The following is a 20896-nucleotide window of genomic DNA, read 5'->3' as shown; positions in this document are numbered from 1 at the left end:
CCACTGAAATCCTATCTCTCCAACTCCACTGATTGCAACCAAGAACCCAATCAATCCAACAAACACAATTACGATCAGGAGCCTAAAGACCACAAGAAAGTACCCGCTTTTACACAGCCGTCAGGGAATCATTTACCCATTCGAAACAGTCCAAATTACAAGCTCTCAAAGCCCACTCCGGAGTAATCTCATCCCGAAGCACCCTTACCTAAGCACCTCCTTACAAAGACCAATATGGAGGGCGTCCCGGATGACATAACTGCAAGAAGCATCAATCTTGCTTCCCTCACAAAGGAAGAATGGAAAATCCTTGTCTCCACCTACACATCTGAGGAAAAGAAGGAAGTGGCCCCATAAGGATCGGGAACTCCCTCTAAAAAGGCTGATGCAAACCCCCCGCCAAGTGAATCAGGAATATGGGCTTCACTTTTAAATAACATGTAACTCTCCACCAAAGCTTTGGAATATCACTCAGACAAAATGGATATCCAGCTCAACATTCTCAACTGCCTTGCGTTACACGTCACCAGCATCGACAGTAAGCTTTCAGATATGAATAATTTTATTGAGAGGGCCCAACGGGACACAACTATACTCCCACCAAGCTGCACCTGCCATCTAATCGTGGAAAAAAACGCCACATTACCCACAGTGATGAGTGACCTTCTCACCGACCTGAAATCCATTGGCTCTAATATGAAGCCCGAGGCCGATAGCGCGAACATCAGCACTAGAGGACTACCAGCCAATAGCCGAAATGGCTCCGAAACAAGGACACCCAAAGGGGCGCAAGAACCAGTCACCCAAGCCCTCAATCCACCCACCACCTGAAACTCTCTTAGCCACTGCAAAGGTCAAGGGGAAAGACCAAAGGAAGAAGCATTACACCCGATGGTCCAAACTCCCTACGAGGCCAGCCAACATCCGGAAATTGAAACGAAAAGTTCCTATACATCATCCAACACACTCCCTTTAAAACCTCCAAGGAGTGCTGAGGTCAAGCATCTGGAATCAGCGGTAGCAACCATCAGCCAGCCAAAAATGCAGGAAGTTACAATTTTAGAAGGCAAAGCAGAGCAGAACAAAGGACAATCCTCCAAGCAGCGAAGAAAACAAAGGAGGAAAGAGAGGTGTAAGAACTCACTTATCAAATCATATTTCCAGATTGTACCAAACACCCAGAATGCCCATCCGCAGGAGACTAAAGAACCCAGTATGCCTAAAGACCAACAGCCGGCCCAAGGTCCAACTACCACCCAGGCCTCAGGAAGCCAAGCCCGAGCGGGAGACGACTCCCCCAAGGACCTCAATCAACACCTAATAAATCCTCAGGAAAAAAACGACTTGTAGCAAAAAGTCTAGCACAAACGGAAGCGATGACTTAAAAAGGAATAGGCCCCCATATGGATGTGATACTACTCAACAGCAATACACAACTGCGCAACTAAATTCAGTAGCAACGACTGAAGCAATCCTAACTCCCTTATCCGATATAGACGGTCAACTTCTCCACAGGGAGCGACCTCATGGAATCAAAAATAAAACAGAAAAAATCCAAATGAATGTCCACACCAAAGGACTAGGCCGCAAGCTCTCAGGTAGCACCAACCTAGCAAGCCAATGCCAACAAGCAACCTCACAAACCATTCTGTTCGTCCCAGAATATAAGTCCAAAGGCAGAAGGGACATCTTAAACCCCTGGCAACATCCTCCAAATTTTAAATGCAATCAGAAGCTTGGCCAAGTTCAAAACCCATGACCTGTTGTCTGTGGAATTTGAAACTTTCAAGCATCTCTCGGACCAAGAGGCTACTAAGACCGAATGGGCATCTTTGGAACTAGCTGAAAGAATTCTCAGAGAAGACGCACAACTAGAAGCATGGGGGATCCGAGTGCACCAGCATCGACCGGCTGGGTACCCGACCCCGCTGCTCCAACACCAACTTGCCTCCAACAAGAGTCCATTAAGTAGTTCGACTGAACGAAGCCAAACCAACACGTTCCTCAAGGGGGCATGTAGCACATCGGTCACAAGCCCCGATGGTCCCAGCCTCATAGCCAGGAGGGGTAGGTGGCTAGAAGAAACCCACCCCCTAACTGACTGGTCTTGGATATCCAAAACAATAAATCTCAGAACCGATAACCCATGACCAAACCTTGAACAGGGAAACAAGGAAAGAAACTTAAAACTCTGCTCATGGAAATTCAACGGCCTCTGGACGAAAATCAACGACCCCTTATTATTGTCATACTTTCAAAACTTTGATCTAATTCTCCAACAGGAAACCTGGCAGGAGGATCCTTCACATCTCCAAGGCTACAAGACCTATCATCTACCTGCAATGTGACAATCGAACTACGGCCACTGCAAAGGAGGACTAATTGTCTACGGCTCAATTGCGGCCATAACCGCGGGGAAAGAATTTACAAGCAAAAACACTACATCCCTTGAAATAATGGCTATTCAATTTGAAATGCGGGGCCAACGTAACCAACAACACATTACTCTGGTAAACATTTACATTCATCCCCAGAGCAAGAGGACCGGTGCAAAGCAGTTGATACTTGAACTTACCCAGTTAATAACGGAGGACGAAAGTTCAAGCTATATCCTAACAGGAGATTTTAACATGTTCCTAGGGGAGACAATAGGAGACTGCGATCTAGACGACGATAAATATCGAGCATGGCGGATCGTCTCCCAGGACAATTACAAGTGGGGCTAACCAACAAAAATCTCGAAAGATCTGCACAGAGAACTGGGAAGCCTCTCTATGGTAGCACAAAATGGACGCATCCCAGGGGACAGACCTAAAGCCCCAACTTTTCATAGAAATGCAGTAAACACCGCAATCGTCTATACTTTCGTCGCCCTCCCACTTCTTGGACTAGTAAAATACTTCAGGATCGGGGTGTCCGATCACAGAGACCATCAGCCCCAAGAACTTATTTGAAGGATCCAGGGCACCGCCATTACATACGCAACTACAGATCTCTCTCAGACCACGAGATACCAATATAAGAGAATCCGATGTAAAATACGTGACCCAGAAAAGCTATCAGCTGCTGCAAAAACAATGTGGGAAGAAATCAAACTTACCGAAGGAAGCACCGCCAATGCATGGGAAATTCTCACCAAAGCTCTGGGCCAACCCGCCCCACCTGTCCTCACCCAACCAGTACAAAAAGAGCCTCAGCCTAAACAAAGTACCTGGGCAGGAATAAGCCAGCACCCCTACTTGTCATCAAGCGAGCATGCCGAAATAAGACAACTAAGGGGCGACATAAACTGAGCAATTCGCTCCATTCGCCAAAACAACACAACCGCCGGCACTGTAGATGCCCTAAGAAAACTCCGCACAAGGAAAAAGAAAATCATCTGGCGCGCAAATAAGGAACACAAAGAATCACTTTGGGCAAACTACTTTATGACGCCAAAATGAATAACAGCACCAGATTCTGGCAAACGGTCAAGAACATTGAAAATCCATAGGGTCCCAGGAACATCTCATATATAACGGAGGACGTTTGGACAACCTACCTGCAACATTACTTCAACGCAGGCTCCCAAAGCAAATCAGCTGAGTCCTATGCTGCTCTATCTCTGCCCCCCCTTTATAGGAATAACCTACCACCCAGCTCCTCCCTAAAAACGATTGAGGACAGAATACAGCACAGCCACCAAGAGGGTGCCCCCATCGTTATACAAACAAGATTGAAAGTACTGGTCCGGCACATTACTTATGCTCTTGGGCAACATTACCACAACAGGAATAATCCCAGAATCCTGGAAAGACTCAATCCTCTCGCCTGTCTACAAAAAAGGCTGTAAAAGCGATCCCAAAAATTATAGGCTCATTGCCCTCATCGACATCGAGGCCAAGTACTACGCGGGACTTATTCTAGCTGACCTCCGGGATTGGGCAAGGGAAAGGTCCCTAATTCCAATTAACCAAACAGGCTTCCAGGAAAACCTGGGAACCACCACAAACATCTTGGCTCTTTCCCTTTTAGCCGATTCCACAAAAGCAGCAAGAAAACCATTATTTGCCTGTTTCATTAACTATAAAGCTGCCTTTGACAGCATAGATCGAGGAAAGCTATGGTCAAAGCTAGTAGGATGGGATATACCTCCCGCCCTCTTGAACCAACTCATCCTACTACACTCTAATACATGGGTCCAAATAAAACTGGGGAGTGGTACAATTGTATCCAGGCGGATCCCAACCTCCAAAGGCCTAAAGCAGGGCTCTGTCCTGGCCCCTACTCTATTTAAGCTCTTTGCGGCTGATCTTTCAACTGACCTAGATAATTGTAACCACCATGCCCCAAACCTGGGAGGCCTCCCTCTTTCAAATGTACTATACGCCGACGACCTGATCTTAATCAGCCAAACTCCAGTCAGCCTACAACACCTGCTCCATACTACGAACAACCACGCCTCAAAAAGCGGGTTAGAAATCAACCTACAAAAGTCAAAAATAATGGTGTTAAACCAGCGTAATCCAAAAAAGCGACTGAAATGGCAGCTGGGCGAGAGAGAACTTGAAGTCGTCCATGACTATAAATATCTAGGAACTATCTTCGATAAGAACGGGACATATGACCAACAAAAAGAGGTGATTCAGAGACGCAGAACCATCCTAGCAATCACCCTGAAAAATCTTAAAAGCAAAATAGCAGGACCAAACCTCCTTCCACTGCTGGAAGTGCTCCGGGCAAAGCTGCTGCCCACGCTCACATACGACAGCGAGGCCTTGCGAGGGACGGACGAAGAAACCCTTAACAAAATGGTTACTAAAGCTTTAAGAATAATCTTCACACTCCCAAAATACACCTCCCCAGCCCAACTAAGGCTCGAATTAGGAATAGAAAACCAGAGAATAAGCAGGAAGGCCGCGTACGTAAAAAGCTGGTATAAAATAAAGAGCCCAGAGGCGGGTTCGCTGAACTTGTTCCTTTGGAAGGAAATATCAAGGAAAAAAGCCTCTCCGGCCAAAGACTATCTCCAATCAGGGATCAGCTTGCTAGCCCTGGAGCACATTTGGGAGTCAGGACTACCATTCAAGAACGTGAAAGACCTGGTGAATAAGTCCACAAAGCTTGTCTCCATCGCAAATGAGAAAGAATGTCTAAATAAGAGGGCCCATAGCTGGTTTGTGATACAAAGCTATCCGAAATGCTCACCACAATCGTTCTTCGGTACCAGCTTATCTGGGCAATCAAAGGAAGGCTTCTTGGCACTGAGGATGGGGATTCTTCCTGTCAAACCCCATTTGCCCCCCTGGAAGCATACATTTACATCTATACAATGCAGGCTATGCAGCGAACCTAAGGAAGACATGCTGCATCTCCTATGCATATGTAAGCGCCTAGACCGGGAGAGGAGAGAACTGTTAAAACCGCATATAAACGAAATGCACATTCGGACGAGCAGACAGGCAGTGAGGGCATGCTTCAGCGGGGCCAATGTAAAACTAACCTGCAGCTTCGTCCGCTTCATGAAAACTGCCCAAATTAAGCTTCTCGCCACTGCCTGAGTACAGTAGTGCACACCCAAGTTCTTTTATCCGGCAGCTCTCTTTGACTCCCACTACGCTCTGACCCTGAGTCAGTTGTTCACGCCCTCATAATAGACTATTACATTTACGGACATTGGCGTCACTCCCAGACGGGGACACACCCTTAGGCTTACTTCAATTTTATACCTTCACTGCAAAACAAACTGTATGAACTTTTTAACCAAGATATCGCCCGATTTTAAAGTATACCCATTACGTTTTTTTTGTTTTTTTTAAGATAAAATGAAATTATGTCATATATATGTATCCTTTTACAAATTTTATATTGTTGTGTGTACTGCTAGGATTTTAATTAATCAAACAATAAACTTACTACTACTACTAGCAACATTGTAAGGAAGTTCACAGAAAATTCTTATTGTAAGTACACTGTGAAGTATTTGTCTTAAATAAAAAAAAAATTATGCAATTAAATATATGAATATATATGTACTTACTACGCAGTCAGCTTACCTTAGGAAATATGCTAGTCAGTGGTAGGGGAGAGAATAATTATTCAAACTCAACAGGGTGCATGCCTGAGGAAAGGTGCTGGCCACTGATGGAGGCCAAAGAAACTATTATAATTCTGCAGGATGGTTGCCTCAGGGAAGGTGCTGGTCACTGCTGGGGGTCCAAATTACTATTCTAACTCTGCAAGGTGCTTACCTCAGGGAAGGTGCGGGTTATTGGTGGAGGACAAAATAACTAATCAAAATCCACAGGGTGCTTACCTCAGGGAAGGTGCTGGTTTTTGGTGGAGGGCAAAATTAATAATCTAACTCTGCAGGGTGCTTACCTCAGGGAAGGTGCTGGTTAGTGGTGGGGGAAAAATAACTTGTCTACCTCTTCTGGGGTGCTCACCTCAGGGAAGGTGCTGAATAGTGAGTGGGGCACAATAACTATTCTAACTCCACAGTATGCTTGCCTCTGGAAAGTTGTTGGTCACTGGTGGGGGCAAAATTACTATTCTAACTCCACAGGGTGCTTACCTCGGGAAGTTGGCTGAGTGGTGGTAAGGGGCAAAATAACTATTCTAACCCAGCAGGATGCTTGCCTTCAGAGAAGGTGCTGGACAGTGGTGGGGAATAAAATTACTATTCTAACTCCGCAAGGTGCTTATCTCAGGGAAGGTTCTGGTTAGTGGTGGAGGTCAAAATTAATAATCTAACTCTACAAAATGCTTGCCTCGGGGAAGGTGCTGGTCACTGGTGGGAGGCAAAATTACTAATCTAAATATGCAGAGTTCTTGGCTCCTCAAAGAATGTGCTTCTCACTGCAGGGGATAATAATAACTATTGTATCTCTCCCATGTCCTTGCCTCAGGGAAGGTGCTGGTTAGTGGTGTTTGCTAAATGTATTCTTCTAACTCAAACAGTTGCTTGCCTTAGGGACTGTGTTCATCAGTTTTTCTTTTAAAAATCTAAATTATTAAAAATACAAATTACAGTAATTATATTTTTTTTGCACAGCTGAAATAAACATAAAATAATACTTGGTACTGCAAACCTCGTCTCCATATGTACTTCGACTACAAGAAAGCTTCCCACAGGTAAAATAACCCAAAAACCAAAAACTAACCAACATTTTTTTTTCCAAACTGAAAGCTTATAAAAAATCAATAATTAAAAATCTCTTTTTTCTTGTAGACCTTCCCGACATCATCAACTGTAGCACCACACGCAATGTCAAAAGCCCAGGATGCACCCGCCAGTATGGGGGGCTCATCCTAATCGCAGTGGTGGAACTACCGCATGTCCGGCAGGCGGTCCCCAACACCGCTACAATGGCGGGCGGACTTGCCTAATCACCCCCTAAGGGCCTCATTACAATGGTGGAGAACAGTCACAGACAGGCAATCAGTGGCGGTCCCTCCGCCATCATAATAGGGATGTCTGCATGCTGGATTACAATGGCAGGCGCATATGTGGTGGTTGGAAAGACCGATCGCCATGGTTCTGACATGTGGATGTAATCCAACCGCCCGTCAGACCTCCCAGTACTCTCTAAATGTTGGCGGTGCCTGTCAGGCACAGCAGTAGGTATTACAATATCCCTTTCCTCTGGTCATTCTGCGGCGGTCAATCCGCCGTGAAACAGCTGGCAGAAACTAATTTTGGGGCCCAAAGCGATCACTCCCTCACCCCAAAGGTCTATGAGATGGGCCCTCAGGAGCACCTATGGTGACCCCTACATATCCCTGTACCATGTGTTAGGCACCGCATGGAACAGGGATATGTCAGCACCCTATATTTGTATTGCGGAGTGGGCTGCTGACAGCATCCCCGCTGCACCACATAATATACGGAATGCTACCTCCGTGGTGGTGGTTGCATCATAATACGGTATGTTGCACTGCCGACTTGTAGGTGGGTTGTCCCAAATACGAAACGATGGCAGACAGACTGAAGTCTGTCTGCCATCGTAATCAGGCCCTATCTGCCATGTGATTTGTTCCTCCTGACTGTGTGATTGAATAATACACATCAATTACTGAATCAGACTATTTTACTACAAATGAAGACAGTTTGTGTGCCATACTAAATTACTTAGAGGACACTTGAAATGGCCATCTAAGCAGGCCAGGTCACAGAAGGAATCCAAGGTTTACTGTAAAGTGGTGGAACTGTTACACGACCTGCTTACAGGGAGAAGCAAAGACCAACAATGCCATAGGGAGATGACACAACTCCTTTACTGAATCAATTGAAAAACCACACAAAAACCACACCCAAACTTTTATAATTTTTGGGAAATTTTGAAGAAGGAGCAATGTTTCCAAGAAATGGTAAAAGCACATTAATTGACTTGAAGTCTGAATCCATGAATTTCAAAAAGAACAAAAGAAATGTCTGACAGACTATTTGGAAAAATTCAACAGTTTTCTATCTAACTACCTACCACCTCTCTCCTTACAATAATGTGTGCCACCCACAATCTCTATTAAATAAAGTTTGTCTTACCTTATTGCAGCTCTTCCTTGTTTCTGATCTGGACCGCAACGTTCCACCGGCTTTAGAAAGAAACGCTCAACTGCATACCTCATCTGTGATAGTAAAAATGAAAAAAGGGCAATTTAACCCATTCAAACCAATGGCAAAATGTGGGAAAAATGTAAAAAATATTAATGTACTCCTTTAATAAACTTTTTATTTTTCAAAATGTATATATACATTTTCATGTTTGTAAAAACAATTGTAAGTCAGATGGTTATATTTTAAATTAAAATAGGTTTTTAATAAATTATTTTAAGTGTACTATTTAGTTACTTTATATTCAGATTAACAATAAATGTATTACATATAAACCTTCATTGCCATGTTTTAAACTTATAATAAGTTATAGCTTATCAACTAATATTTATTAAATAATGTTTTTTATTAACTACGCTGACCTTCCCCAAAAATCTATCTATATTTTAAAATGCCACATTGTTAATGATAAATTCTCACTATTTTTTTCTAAATTAAAAAAATTTATTTTTTAAATCAAATAAATTACTAAATCACTATTAAAATGAATGCCTGACTAATATCCAGGTATTAATATTAGTACCCAAGTATTAATACACTACCCCACCCAAAGCCCCTATTTCCCTGGCATCCTGTGCCAGAGAAACGTTGTCACACCCTCCCAAGTTGTATTTACATTTATTTTTAAATCACATAAAAAATAATATTATGGATAATATAACATAATGTCTGAGTATAAAAATTAATAACCAAGGGGCCCATTACGATGTCGGGCGGATTGCCTCTGCCTGGCTGGCGGTAGCCACCGCCAGCCTGGCGGAGGCAATCCGCCCGACATTGTTTCCCGAATTCTCTTTCCGCCCCGGTCACCTTGCAGCTCGGTCGGAAAAGGAATAATATGGTGGCGGTGTCTATCAAACACCGCCAGCCATATTAGGATGGGTTGAAACAGATGCCTTTGCATGCGGTCTTCAATTTGGGGGCCCCCTGGGGGCCCCCAAAGTGAAGGAGGGGTGGGGGGTGCACACGGGGGGGTATCGGTGGAACCCCCCTGCATTTACATATACAATGCAGTAGGCACCACGCAGTGCCTGCCGCATTGTGTATGCAAATGCATACAAGCATTCATAGCATTGTGGCGGCCGGTGCAGAAAGCACCGCCCGCCACTTATCCTGCATTATGAATGCAGGATGCGGCCACCACTGTGGCGGCCGCTTCCTAATGCCACCCACCGGACCCCCGCCCTTATGGCGGGCGGTCCCTACTCCCGATAGGTCCGCCCGTCATCCCAATGACCCCCCATGTATTAATATACTCCCCCGCCCAAAACCCCTATTTTCTTGGTATCTGGTGCCTGAAAAAGGGTGACACACCCTCTCAATTTAAAAAAGAAATCATGAAAAAATTGCTTTAAAACGAATTCTAAGGGTAAAACAAATTAACCCCTGCATATAAAAGTTAATACCCAAGTATTAACACACCCCCCTACCCAAAACCCCTATTTCCCTGACATCACCTGCCAGAGAAATAGTGTCACGCCCTCTCAAATACTATTTATATTTACTTTTAAATTACTTAAAAATAATATTATGGATAATATAACCCGGTATTAAATTGAAACCTCTGGTATTAATAGACTCGCCTTCCCAAAACCCACTTTTCCTGGCAACCTATGCCACAAAAAAAGTGACATCACCATCTCAAATATTATATACATTTATTTTTAAATTACTTAAAGAATATTATTATGGGTAATGTAAATTAATGCAAACACAAGGAGATGATGGACGGAGTGCTGAACCTTTTCAGAGACTCACCCCCAGTCACAGATCTGGGTTGAATCCATCATCGTTCTTTAGGTCACTTTGCCACTCCAGTTCCGACCCAGCCATATTCAAATCAGTCTTGACCCTGTACCTCATGGGAACAGTCCAGACCGAACTGCCAAGCCAGGTCTTCTCTGGACCAGACACAATCATCCTGGGTCCTGTTTCAGGGTAACACCCCTCAACAGCCAGGCTAGTTTGAATCCAGTGGCAAAGTGAGCAAGGGACCCACGTCTGGCCAAACCACGCCAACTTAGGGCGAACAAAGCAAAGACAAGGAGATGATGGACGGAGCGCTGAAAATTTTAAGACACTCACCCCCAGTCATAGATCTGGGTTGAATCTGTGACTAGGGGTGTGTGTCTGAAAAGTTTCAGCGCTCCGTCCATCATCTCCTTGTGTTTGCAATATAAATGTATTCCTAGGTATTCAAATTTATTACACGCATATTAATACACTCCCCCACCCAAAACCCCGATTTCGCTGGCATCCCATGCCAGAGAAAAGGTGTCCACCCTCTCAAAGTTTTTTTTATTTATTTTAAAATTACATTAAAATGTACTTTACCTAGTGCAGATTACTTGCAACTTTCCCCTGAGGCGGAAGGCGGGGGCGTCTCTCTTCTTTCTTCAGAATTGCTAGATATTTGTGAATAGCGCGATTTTAATATTGTAAAATATTTTATCCGGTGCATTTTTATTTCTGTTATTCACCTACCTTGTCGCCCCTCTTGGACGAGACTTACATCGTTCCAAGGCTCCTAAGCTCCTGACACTCAGCTATTCCTCCCGGTGCAGCCGAGTCAAGCGCTGACGCCGGGGTCACAGGGCTCATCCGCCATCTTAGGGGGAGGCAGGGTAGCACTCCAGCTCGTGGACGCCTCCCACCCTCCTCCACTATGGATATAAAGAAGGGGACTTCCCGTCCGCGCAGCGGACGGGCGCAGCGGGCGCGCCTAATGCAAGCCCGTCTGCGCCCGTCCGCGCCTGGCCAGCGCCCAGTGCCGGACCCCCTGCTACTTTGTCTTCTAAAATCTGCTGGTCTAACTCTCAGCTCCATCAGTTCAGACAAGGCATTTGCTCCCCCAGTCCTGGTTGTTGCCCACTTAGCCTAGAGAATCTTCCTTTTAACTGCAGATGTTGCGAGTTCACTCTCGCTCCTCTATCTAATCGCCTCCCTCAATTGTCTAAAGCCCAGAGCTGCCCTCCGATACTAAAGGCTGCTCTACTCAACTGTCGCTCCCTACCTCGTCATACTAGCGAGATATGGTTGGCACTTGATACTTATGCCTGGGATTTTTTATTCCTCACAGAAACCTGGATTAAAGACACGTCGAAACCAGATATACACTTGGCCCCTCCTTGCGGGTATCGATTGGTAGGTATCAACCGCGACAATGCAAAAAAATGGAGGTGGATTAGCCATCATTCTAAAATCACACCTCAATGTAACTATCAAGAAACTTACCAATTTAGGGCTTATTGAAGCCTTATACTTTACGATATCGGATTCAGCCACCACTCTCCTAGCTGGTATCTTGGTTTATAACCCCCCTAATGCTTCAACGTCCTCTATGGCCGCTCTGCTGCACATGATCGCTGATTTCTCTCTCAGACATGCTTCCTTCACTGTGCTAGGAGATTTTAACTTACATGCGGACAACCTTTCTTGTTCTCTAGCTTCTCATTTAATCGAGACCTTGCAAGGACTAACCCTATCCCAATTAATCCAGGGCCCGACCCATGTAGCAGGGCATACTCTTGACCTGATATTTTCCAATCATCCCGGGATTACTACCCTCTCTTCACTCCCCCTTACTTGGTCGGATCATTTCCTTCTCCCATTTAATCTTATCCTCCCTCTACTTCCCCTCTCTTCCATTCAGAACGGGGAGACAGGACGAAAATGGCACAAAGTCACTTATGACTCCGTGGCTCCTCATTTTGGCTATCAAGTTGATCCCTCTGTTGAGGACTTTAATGAGGAAGTGTCGAAATATAACTCCTCTCTTTTAGCTGCGATAGACGCCATCTCCATTCTAAACCCCATCATCTCTACTAGATCTAGACCCTCTGCCCCTTGGTTTTCCCCCGCGTTGAGAGAGGAAAAGAGCCGCTGTAAACATCTTGAACGTAAATGGCAGCAGAAATATGATTTTGAGTCTAAAACTATCTATAAGACTGCTCTGAATAAATTTCAAAAACTGAAACGCTCCACAATGAGAGACTTTTTCTCTCAGCAAATTAAGAGGGCTGAGAATTCTACAAAAACCCTTTTTAAGATAGTAAAGGACTTCGTTAACCCTCCCGCCATGACATCTCAGAGTTCCCCCAGCCAGGCTCTTTGTAATGGCCTATCGGATTTTTTCCAGGATAAAATTTTCAAATTATCCTCCTCATTTGAGCCTGTCCCTCCCCCCCTTGATGAATGATATTGACTCTCAAAAAGGTGTCCTGAACTCTTTCAAAGAGCTTTCCCCAGAAATTGCTACAAAGTTATTTATCCAGGGCAAATCTGGATCTCCGCTTGATCCAGCTCCGGCCAAGGTGATGGGCAATTTGGCCCCAATTTTGCTCAGCCCCCTCCTTTCCATTTGGAATTCCTCGCTTCCCTCGGGTCAATTTCCCATGGCATGGAAACAGGCTATGCTGGTTCCTATTTTTTTTAAAAACTGATGCCGACCCTTCACAATTCTGTAACTATCGTCCGATTTCCCTTCTACCTAAGCCTGCTAAAATCCTAGAGAAGGTGGCTCAGAAGCAACTGGCAGACTATTTAGAAGCAAACCAGTTGCTACATGACTCGCAGCCTGGGTTTAGAACCGGCTATAGCACCGAGACTGCGCTCCTAGAAGTTTCGGAGACGATTCGTGAGTGTGTGGACAGGGGCGAGGAGGCCATGTTGGTCCTCCTCGACCTGTCCGCCGCTTTCGATACTGTGTCCCATGAAATACTTCTGAGCCGGCTAAAACAGCTGGGAATCGGTGGTACTGTGCTTACCTGGATACTCAGCTGGTGTTTTCTTTTAGAGATCATTCTGACTCCAACTTCACCAACTTCCGCCTATGCCTCAGTACCATCAGCTCCTGGATGGCTTTGAACCACCTAGTACTGAATGCAGATAAAACCGAGGTCTTATTTTTTAACCAAAAAGATCCACTGCCTGCTATTCAGTGGTGGCCTACGGAACTAAATCCCCCTCTGGTTCCTGTTCAAACAGCCCGCAACTTAGGCTTCCAATTCGACAACGCTTTGTCCTGTCAATCTCAGATTAACAAGGTTACTTCTGCCTGCTTTGGTAAACTGCGCATGATTAGGAAGATCTTCCCCTATCTCCCGCTGGACTCCCGTAAGACCATTGTTCATGCCCTGATCACGTCACATTTAGACTATGTCAATAGTCTTTATGCAGGCGCTCCCCTTTACCAAATTGAACGTTTGCAAATTGTGCAATATGCTGCTGCACGGCTGATTAGTAATATTCCTTTCCGTCAATCGGTTGCCTCGTATCGGAAAAAACTTCACTGGCTTCCCATTGCCCGCCGCATTCAGTTCAAAGCCTTGACCTTAGCCTTTCGCGCCCTTAATGGGTTAGGTCCAGGATATTTGAGAAAGAGACTTATACTATCTTAGTCCGTTAGATCTCTGCGATCAAATAGCCTACGCCTTCCGGTGATTCCCAGATTTCGTCGTGCCAGGAGTGGGGGCAGAGCATTTGGAGTAGTCACAGCTAAACTCTGGAACAGCCTCCCACTGGATCTTAGGTTAATTGACTCAGAGCCTGTGTTTCGATGCAAACTCAAAACTTGGTTATTTACCATCTCTCAGTAACCTTTCTTTACTAGCTTGCAATCTGCAGCGCCGGGACACCCCCGACGGGGGTAGCTGTGCGCTTTATAAGCTTCTTAAATAAATAAATAAATATATTAATGGCAATATAAATTAACACCCGGGTATTCAAATGAATATGTGAGTATTAATACACTACCCCACCCAAAACCCCTATTTCTCTGACATCCCGTGCTAGAGAAAAGGTGTCTCACCCTCTCAAATATTATTTAAATGTAATTTAAATGTATACATTACATAAAAATATGATTAAATAACAAAGTTCTAAAGTTAAAGTTTTAAAATATAATGGGCGTCATTATGATGGCGGAAGGCCCGCCACCGCCGGCCATGCGGTGGCGGGCCTTCAGCCATCGGACCAAGATTTGACCCCGGCAAATTAGGATGAAGGGGGAATCCGACCGCAACCGAGGCGGGTGCAAAGACGGCCCTCCACGGATCTGCCACAGGCAATCAGTCCGATTGCCTGGCAGAGCGGTCAGCATCCCTAAAATGGTGGCCTGCCTAGCAGGGACTGTCTGCCAAATTACAATGCTGCATCCCCGCAAGCTGGTATATGGCAGTGGAACCGTAATTCACAGACTAGCAGGGATTAGTTTTGGGGTCCGTTGTGCAACATCTCCCCCTTGTGTTGGGGGAGGTGTGGGTGCACTGGTGGGGTACCTATTACCCCTACATTTCACTGCACTAAGTGGCAGGCACCGTGTGGTGCCTGTCACTTAGTGCAGTGAAATGCACAACCTGCATTTTCCATATCACAGCAGGTGCTGCAGTCAGAAGCACCCGCCGCAATGTTATATTGCAAAATACAACCGTCATGGTGGTGGTTGCATCCTAATTTGGAGTGCAGGACCGCCACATGCATGGCCGGCAGGCCCGATCCCCAATACAATGCTGCCCGCCATCGTAATGACCCACAAAGTACTTACCTAAACACCTACCTTAATTCATGATGTTATATTATGAGTGTAATAGCAAATGGGTTGTAATGGCATGTGTTGAAATAGCATGCATTGCGATGGCACATTCATTGTAATGGCTGCATTGTCAATGCATTACGTTGTAATGTATGCGTAGTAATGGATGTTTCCCAGAGAATAATGACAATCCAACTTCTGTATAGCTCTCATGTGTACCAATACTATTTTCTTTACATTGTGAATAGTACTGCCCACATATGTTTTCCCACATGGGTTTCCCAAGACATACATTACATTATCCGAAGTACAGGTCAAAAGGTATTGAAAACTTTTCTCTCTCCAATTTCTGTCTCAAATTCCTTTCTATGCTCCTAACCTACAAGCCTTACAGTTCCTACACCTTAAAAGTCCTCTCCTCTGTAATATGTCCTCTGCGAGTTTGCTCACTATAAAATTCTTGCTTAGTGTATCCCTTTAAGAGAAACTCTTTGCAAATGTAATTTTTGGACCATACACGTCCAGCTTCGGTTTAGTGATCTCTATAAAGGGATCATGAGTGGATTTACTAACAAGACAACTTGCTGCACTGCGTCAAATGGAGACCACAAGAATGTGCCATATCTACTAGGATATTGTGCATTTCTGCTCTCTCTCTAACTTTGTTGGTGAACTAATGGCTTCCAAGTGCCAACGCAGATATCTTTGCACCATGACTTTTTTCTCATTTAACGTTTGCTGCGGAATGCAGCACTTTGAAAGAAGTACAACATGAGGAAAAATAAACATATTTCCCCTCGTTACACAATGGTGCAAGGGGGATCCTGTTGCAAATCAGGATTGACACATCCCTGCACAATAACAGTCCTCTGAGGCTTCTTTCCTCTTTCTACCTTGTTACACCTCCCCTGGGAAGCCATAGCATTTTGACACATTCCCAGGTTTACTGTTGCTAGTAAATCTGAGAATGCACCAAAAACTGTGGAAACAGAGTAATGCAAGGAACCAATTTGCGCTACCTTCCGTTACTCCAGATTTACTATGCCTTGCAAAGCCACACAAGGTGGCTATGCATGGCACAGTAAATCTCACTTGAGGGCTTACTTTTCCCTTTACATCACTTGTAGCACAAGGGCGATGCAAGCCCTTAGTACATCTGGGCCAAGCTCCGCTACATAGTTGGTTAAATGTAATACATCAATGAGTGTGTGTAGTCAGCTATCTTATGATAAACTATCTCCTTGAATGCTCTTCCTCAAAATCTTACTTCAGTGATGTACCTATGTGTGTATATACCACCATATACCATTCCCAGTACAGTGCCAGACTGGCATGTTTTTTAATTTTAAAAAAGTTAGTCCACAATGTTATTTATCCCAAATTTTCCGTAAACACCTCCTCCCATTTAGGAACCAATCCTGCTTCTCTTTCCACATTTACTACTGAAACGCATACCTATCAGTGCAGAAAAGTGGAAGAGATCTCAACACAGAGAAATATAGGAGAGGTGGAGGCAGAGGTCTCCACCCATAAATTTGTGAATAGCTTTTTTTGTACGTTTTTTAGTACTAATCTAGGACTACTTTATGTACTACAAATTGCAGTTAGTGAATAGGCTCCAATGTTATTAAGCTATTCGGGCTTGTAATGCCACAACTGGTTACTCTAGTCTAGAAATAAGATTCTTTCTAATTTCTTTTTATTGATTATATGTTTTGCACCTTTCAGACCTGTTTTATTGGAATAAATGAACTGTTTGAAGCCTTTGATGCTTTTCTGGAATATCCTTCCTTAGAATATAAGATATGGCTAGCAGTTGCAACCCGTACTGCTTTGAACACTTTCAAGGAACACCCTGCTTACCAGGTATGACACTGCTGTGATTAAGTATTACTACATGGTTAATTATCAATCTGTTGAAGAAAGCATGATGTACATGGCAAGTTCTTTTTCTCCAAATGTCGAATCCTGCCCATTTAATTATCAACCAGGAAAATGTAAAAAAACAAACAAATTAGGGGTATATTTATAAGCCCCTTTCACCACCACAATGTCACTTTTCATGATATTGTGGTGGCGATAGGGCGTTTGCCTTATTTAAAAGGCAGCATTAAGCCACCAACATGGCTTAAAGCTACATTGTAAATAAGGCACCCTTTCATGCTATACTTGGGGCCTGATTATGATTTAGCTCGGAAACTAAACCTCCCAATCCTTCTCAGAATCGGTTCCGACTAACTCATGGTGGAAGGTTCCGACAGACCGATTATGATGCTTCCGAACACCGTTCGGAAAGTCTCCCAATGACTTCAATGGGAAACTGTGTTCTGACTGACAGCACAGGCTCCCATTTGAAAAAGGGGTGATTTTGAAAACCTTGCACACTGTGGCGGGTACTCCATGGTGCCTGTCACACTGTACATAGTTCTACAGAGGGGTCCCTTGGGTACCCCAAGGGCCCCAAACCAAGGCCTCAGGATGAAGGGAGGCCTGCTAGGGCCCCCCAAAGTCAGTTTATGACAACCTTTTTGTGTCGGACAGTCTGAGTCGGAAAGGCTATCTGAATACAACATCATAATATGTCTGTCAGAAATGCGGTCCATAGGGCTGTACTATTCGGCTTCGACCGACTTGGAGTTTCCAAATGCTTGTCACGACCGATTCGTAATGTCTGAACGGTTACCTGTCCATCGTAATTGGTCAGTCGGAAATGTTTCTGTCTGACCAATTACGATGGGTTCTGTCACGGTTCAGGCAAATCCGAATGCCGTTCGGATCCTTTCAAACCAACATCGTAATCAGGCCCTCAGCATGAAAGAGGAGAGCAATGGATGTTGCGGAGGGTGTTCATCCACAACACCCATTGATTTTGACGCTACCTCATATTTACCAGGGTGCTGTGAATATGGGGCAGCATCAAAGTGAAGACCAGGGAAAACCTGGCCTTACCCTGGAGCAACAAGAAAAAGGGTTTAAATTCTCCTTGTTTTTGCTGTTTCCATGTGAGCTGCATTGTGCAGCACACATGAATACAGTCAAATGCCATTGATTTTTTATGTACAGGATGGTGTCCCTTCCTACACATAAACAATCATAAAAAAAGACGTTTTGCAACATCTATCGGTGCTGCATTAAGCAGCACCCATAGAAGTTACAAAACGCCATTTAAAGATAGTTTATGTGCAGGAAGGATTTCTTCCTCTGTAAAGCAAACACCCTTGCACTATGGTGCAAGGGGGCCTGCATTGGCGCTAGGCAGCTAAATTTAGCTCGGTGTAGGAGAAAACGCAGGACTGCACCATATTGTTGTAAATATGGTGCAGCCTTGTGTTTCAGAAGTGCTGGAGTGCGGCGTTAAGGCGAAAAGGCTAATGCTGCGCTCCGTCACTTCTCTTATAATTATGCCCCTCAGTTCAAATCCAATCTTTTATTGTTTTAGCTATTAGCCGTACAGACACATAAAAAATAGGTAGTTGAAAATACCAATTTTGCTGCATATAAATATTTTCTGATCCCAAGAATACCTGAATGAGCTTCTGCTTTCCTTTAATTGCAATAAGATTGTTTATTAGGTAAACATCCATAAACCCAAATTATTATAAAAATATATAATATAAAAAAATCATGGGCCAGATGTACAAAACGTTTCTCAGCTTGCAAACGGCCCAATTCTCTGAATCGGGCCTGTTGTGACTGATTAAAAGCATTTTTAAATGTACAAAACCCCATTTGCGAGTTGGTAACTTATTACTGACTCACAAAATAGGGTTTGCCAGTAGCTATTAGCAAGGGGTGTGCCAAGATGCCCCTTCGTAATAGTGAGTTGCTGTGCTTAATTTGAGCCGGTGGTTTCCGGTGCTCAGCACCGGCACTTAACTATCAACACAGGTGCTTTTCGTGAGCACAATTTAAGGGCATTTAGGAAAGGCATGGGGAGATTTAGGGGCAGATGTATCAAGATTTCATCTTGCAAATCTATAATTGTGAAATTATGCGATTCGCAGTTGCAGATTTGCAAAACGGGATGTATGTAAAAAATTGCGATTTTTTAGCGATTTCTTAAAAATCACAAAAAATTCTCAGAATCCCTTGCGATTTCTTAAATTGCGAAATTCGCTAATTAAGAAATCGCAAAAACTGGGAATCTGCAAAGCAGGAGCAGGTTGATGACATCACAACCAGGAAGCGGGAGTGATCACCTGCACCTGCTTGCCTGAGCCACACCCAGTGGCAGTTAGGAGAGTGCTTGGAGGCTGAACAGACCTGCGAGCTGTGAAATGGAGTCCCAGAGCACACAGGAGGGCATGGATGGTGAAAAGAGAAAAAGAAAACATACGTTTTCAGAAAAGGAGCAGGCAATCTTAATAGAGGAGATGGTGTACAGCCATGAACTGCTTTTTGGAAAAAAAGCTTTGAAAGTACCTGAATCGAGAAAAAGGAAGATCTGGCTGGATAACCAACAAAAGGTGAATGCTGTGGGAGTCACCACCCGTACCATTGAAGAACTGGGAAAAAGATGGTATGACATGAGCCAGAGATCCAAAGAAAGGGTGGCTGAAAGGATAAAGGAGGCACACAAGACAGGAGGTGGAACTTCGACAGCAGAGCAACCTACACCACATGAAGAACTTGTGGAGGCCACTCTCCTGCCTGAGAGTGTCAGTGGGGTGTCCCATATTGACAGCTCTGACCCTACTCCAAGTGCTCAAGGTAAGAATAATGTGACAAAGTCAACATTTTCTAGGTGATGCATGCACACAGTTTAGATACATGTACATAGTGCAAGGAATGTGGAAGTCCCGGTACACTGCATAACATACATATAGAAATGCATCATAGGAGTTGTAGTCTTACAAAGGATAGTTTTTATCTGGCAGCAATGAAACACTGGCCCACATTGTGGTGTTATTGGTAGTCAAAATGAGAGTGTCAGGATTGTCAGAAGTTCAAAACAGAAAGCTTTATTTGTTCCAAGTTGCAGAACAAAACACAAACCCATATGTCTCACTCTACATCCACAGCACAATCAAGGGCACCAAGGGATCCCGCAAAGGGAGATGACTCACCAGTCCATTTAGGCTCTGGGCAGAAAGTGAAACAAGTGATGACAATAAGTCTACTCCAATAGTGTGCAGGAAGCGCAGGCATGTGGCCCCTCTGCCTCCTTTGGATGATGACATTGACCTTCAAGGGCATACAAGAGATAGTCGCCAAGACACAGTGGTCCCTGTTGAGAGCCATGTTCAACATCAAACCCAAAGAAGAACACGAGCATACAGTGTTGAGACATCCAGGAGCAGCAGTGTTCATCCTGAGACACCCACAGTATTTGCTGGTTTGGAGCAGGTTGTGCTTGATGTGCAGCGCGTACAACATAAGGCACTACGGTCAATTAATAGACAGCTCACAAAACTCAACAACAATCAGCAAAACATGGGTGAGGGCATGAAGGCAATGGCAGCTGCAATTGACAAATTATGCATGACACTTGAGCGCACAGAGACATCTAGAAACAGGGTTGCTCATCATGCACATGGAAGAATGCATAGTTATACAAAGGCCATTAACCGCCTATGTACAGTGACATCAAACTTTACTAGGCGCAGCATCACCATGCAGAGGGAGATGAGCCAATGCACTCAAAATATTGCTAGAGGCCTGGATCAAGTGACAAGTGCTGTTGAAATATTACAAACGTCCAACTCTGGTGTCAGCACCCTAATGGTTTCTGCAGACAGTGAAGACACCTCTAGCAGGAGTAGCAACAATCC

The 20896-nt window shown here is 44.4% G+C and overlaps 1 protein-coding gene across 2 annotated transcripts in view; it reads left to right on the top strand.

The window, feature by feature from the left end:
* Nucleotides 1-20896, top strand: part of LOC144823936 (sperm-specific sodium:proton exchanger-like) — an 8804346-nt gene that overhangs the window by 7569802 nt on the left and 1213648 nt on the right. For both annotated transcript variants that reach the window (XM_078682870.1, XM_078682871.1), the window contains one exon: nucleotides 16854-16991. In XM_078682870.1, coding sequence (XP_078538996.1) covers nucleotides 16854-16991 — 138 coding nt within the window. The remainder of the gene's footprint in view (nucleotides 1-16853; nucleotides 16992-20896) is intronic.

Source organism: Lissotriton helveticus, chromosome 3_1, assembly GCF_964261635.1.
Source record: "Lissotriton helveticus chromosome 3_1, aLisHel1.1, whole genome shotgun sequence".
Lineage (NCBI taxonomy): Eukaryota > Metazoa > Chordata > Amphibia > Caudata > Salamandridae > Lissotriton > Lissotriton helveticus.
This window is presented reverse-complemented; position numbering and strand designations above follow the sequence as displayed.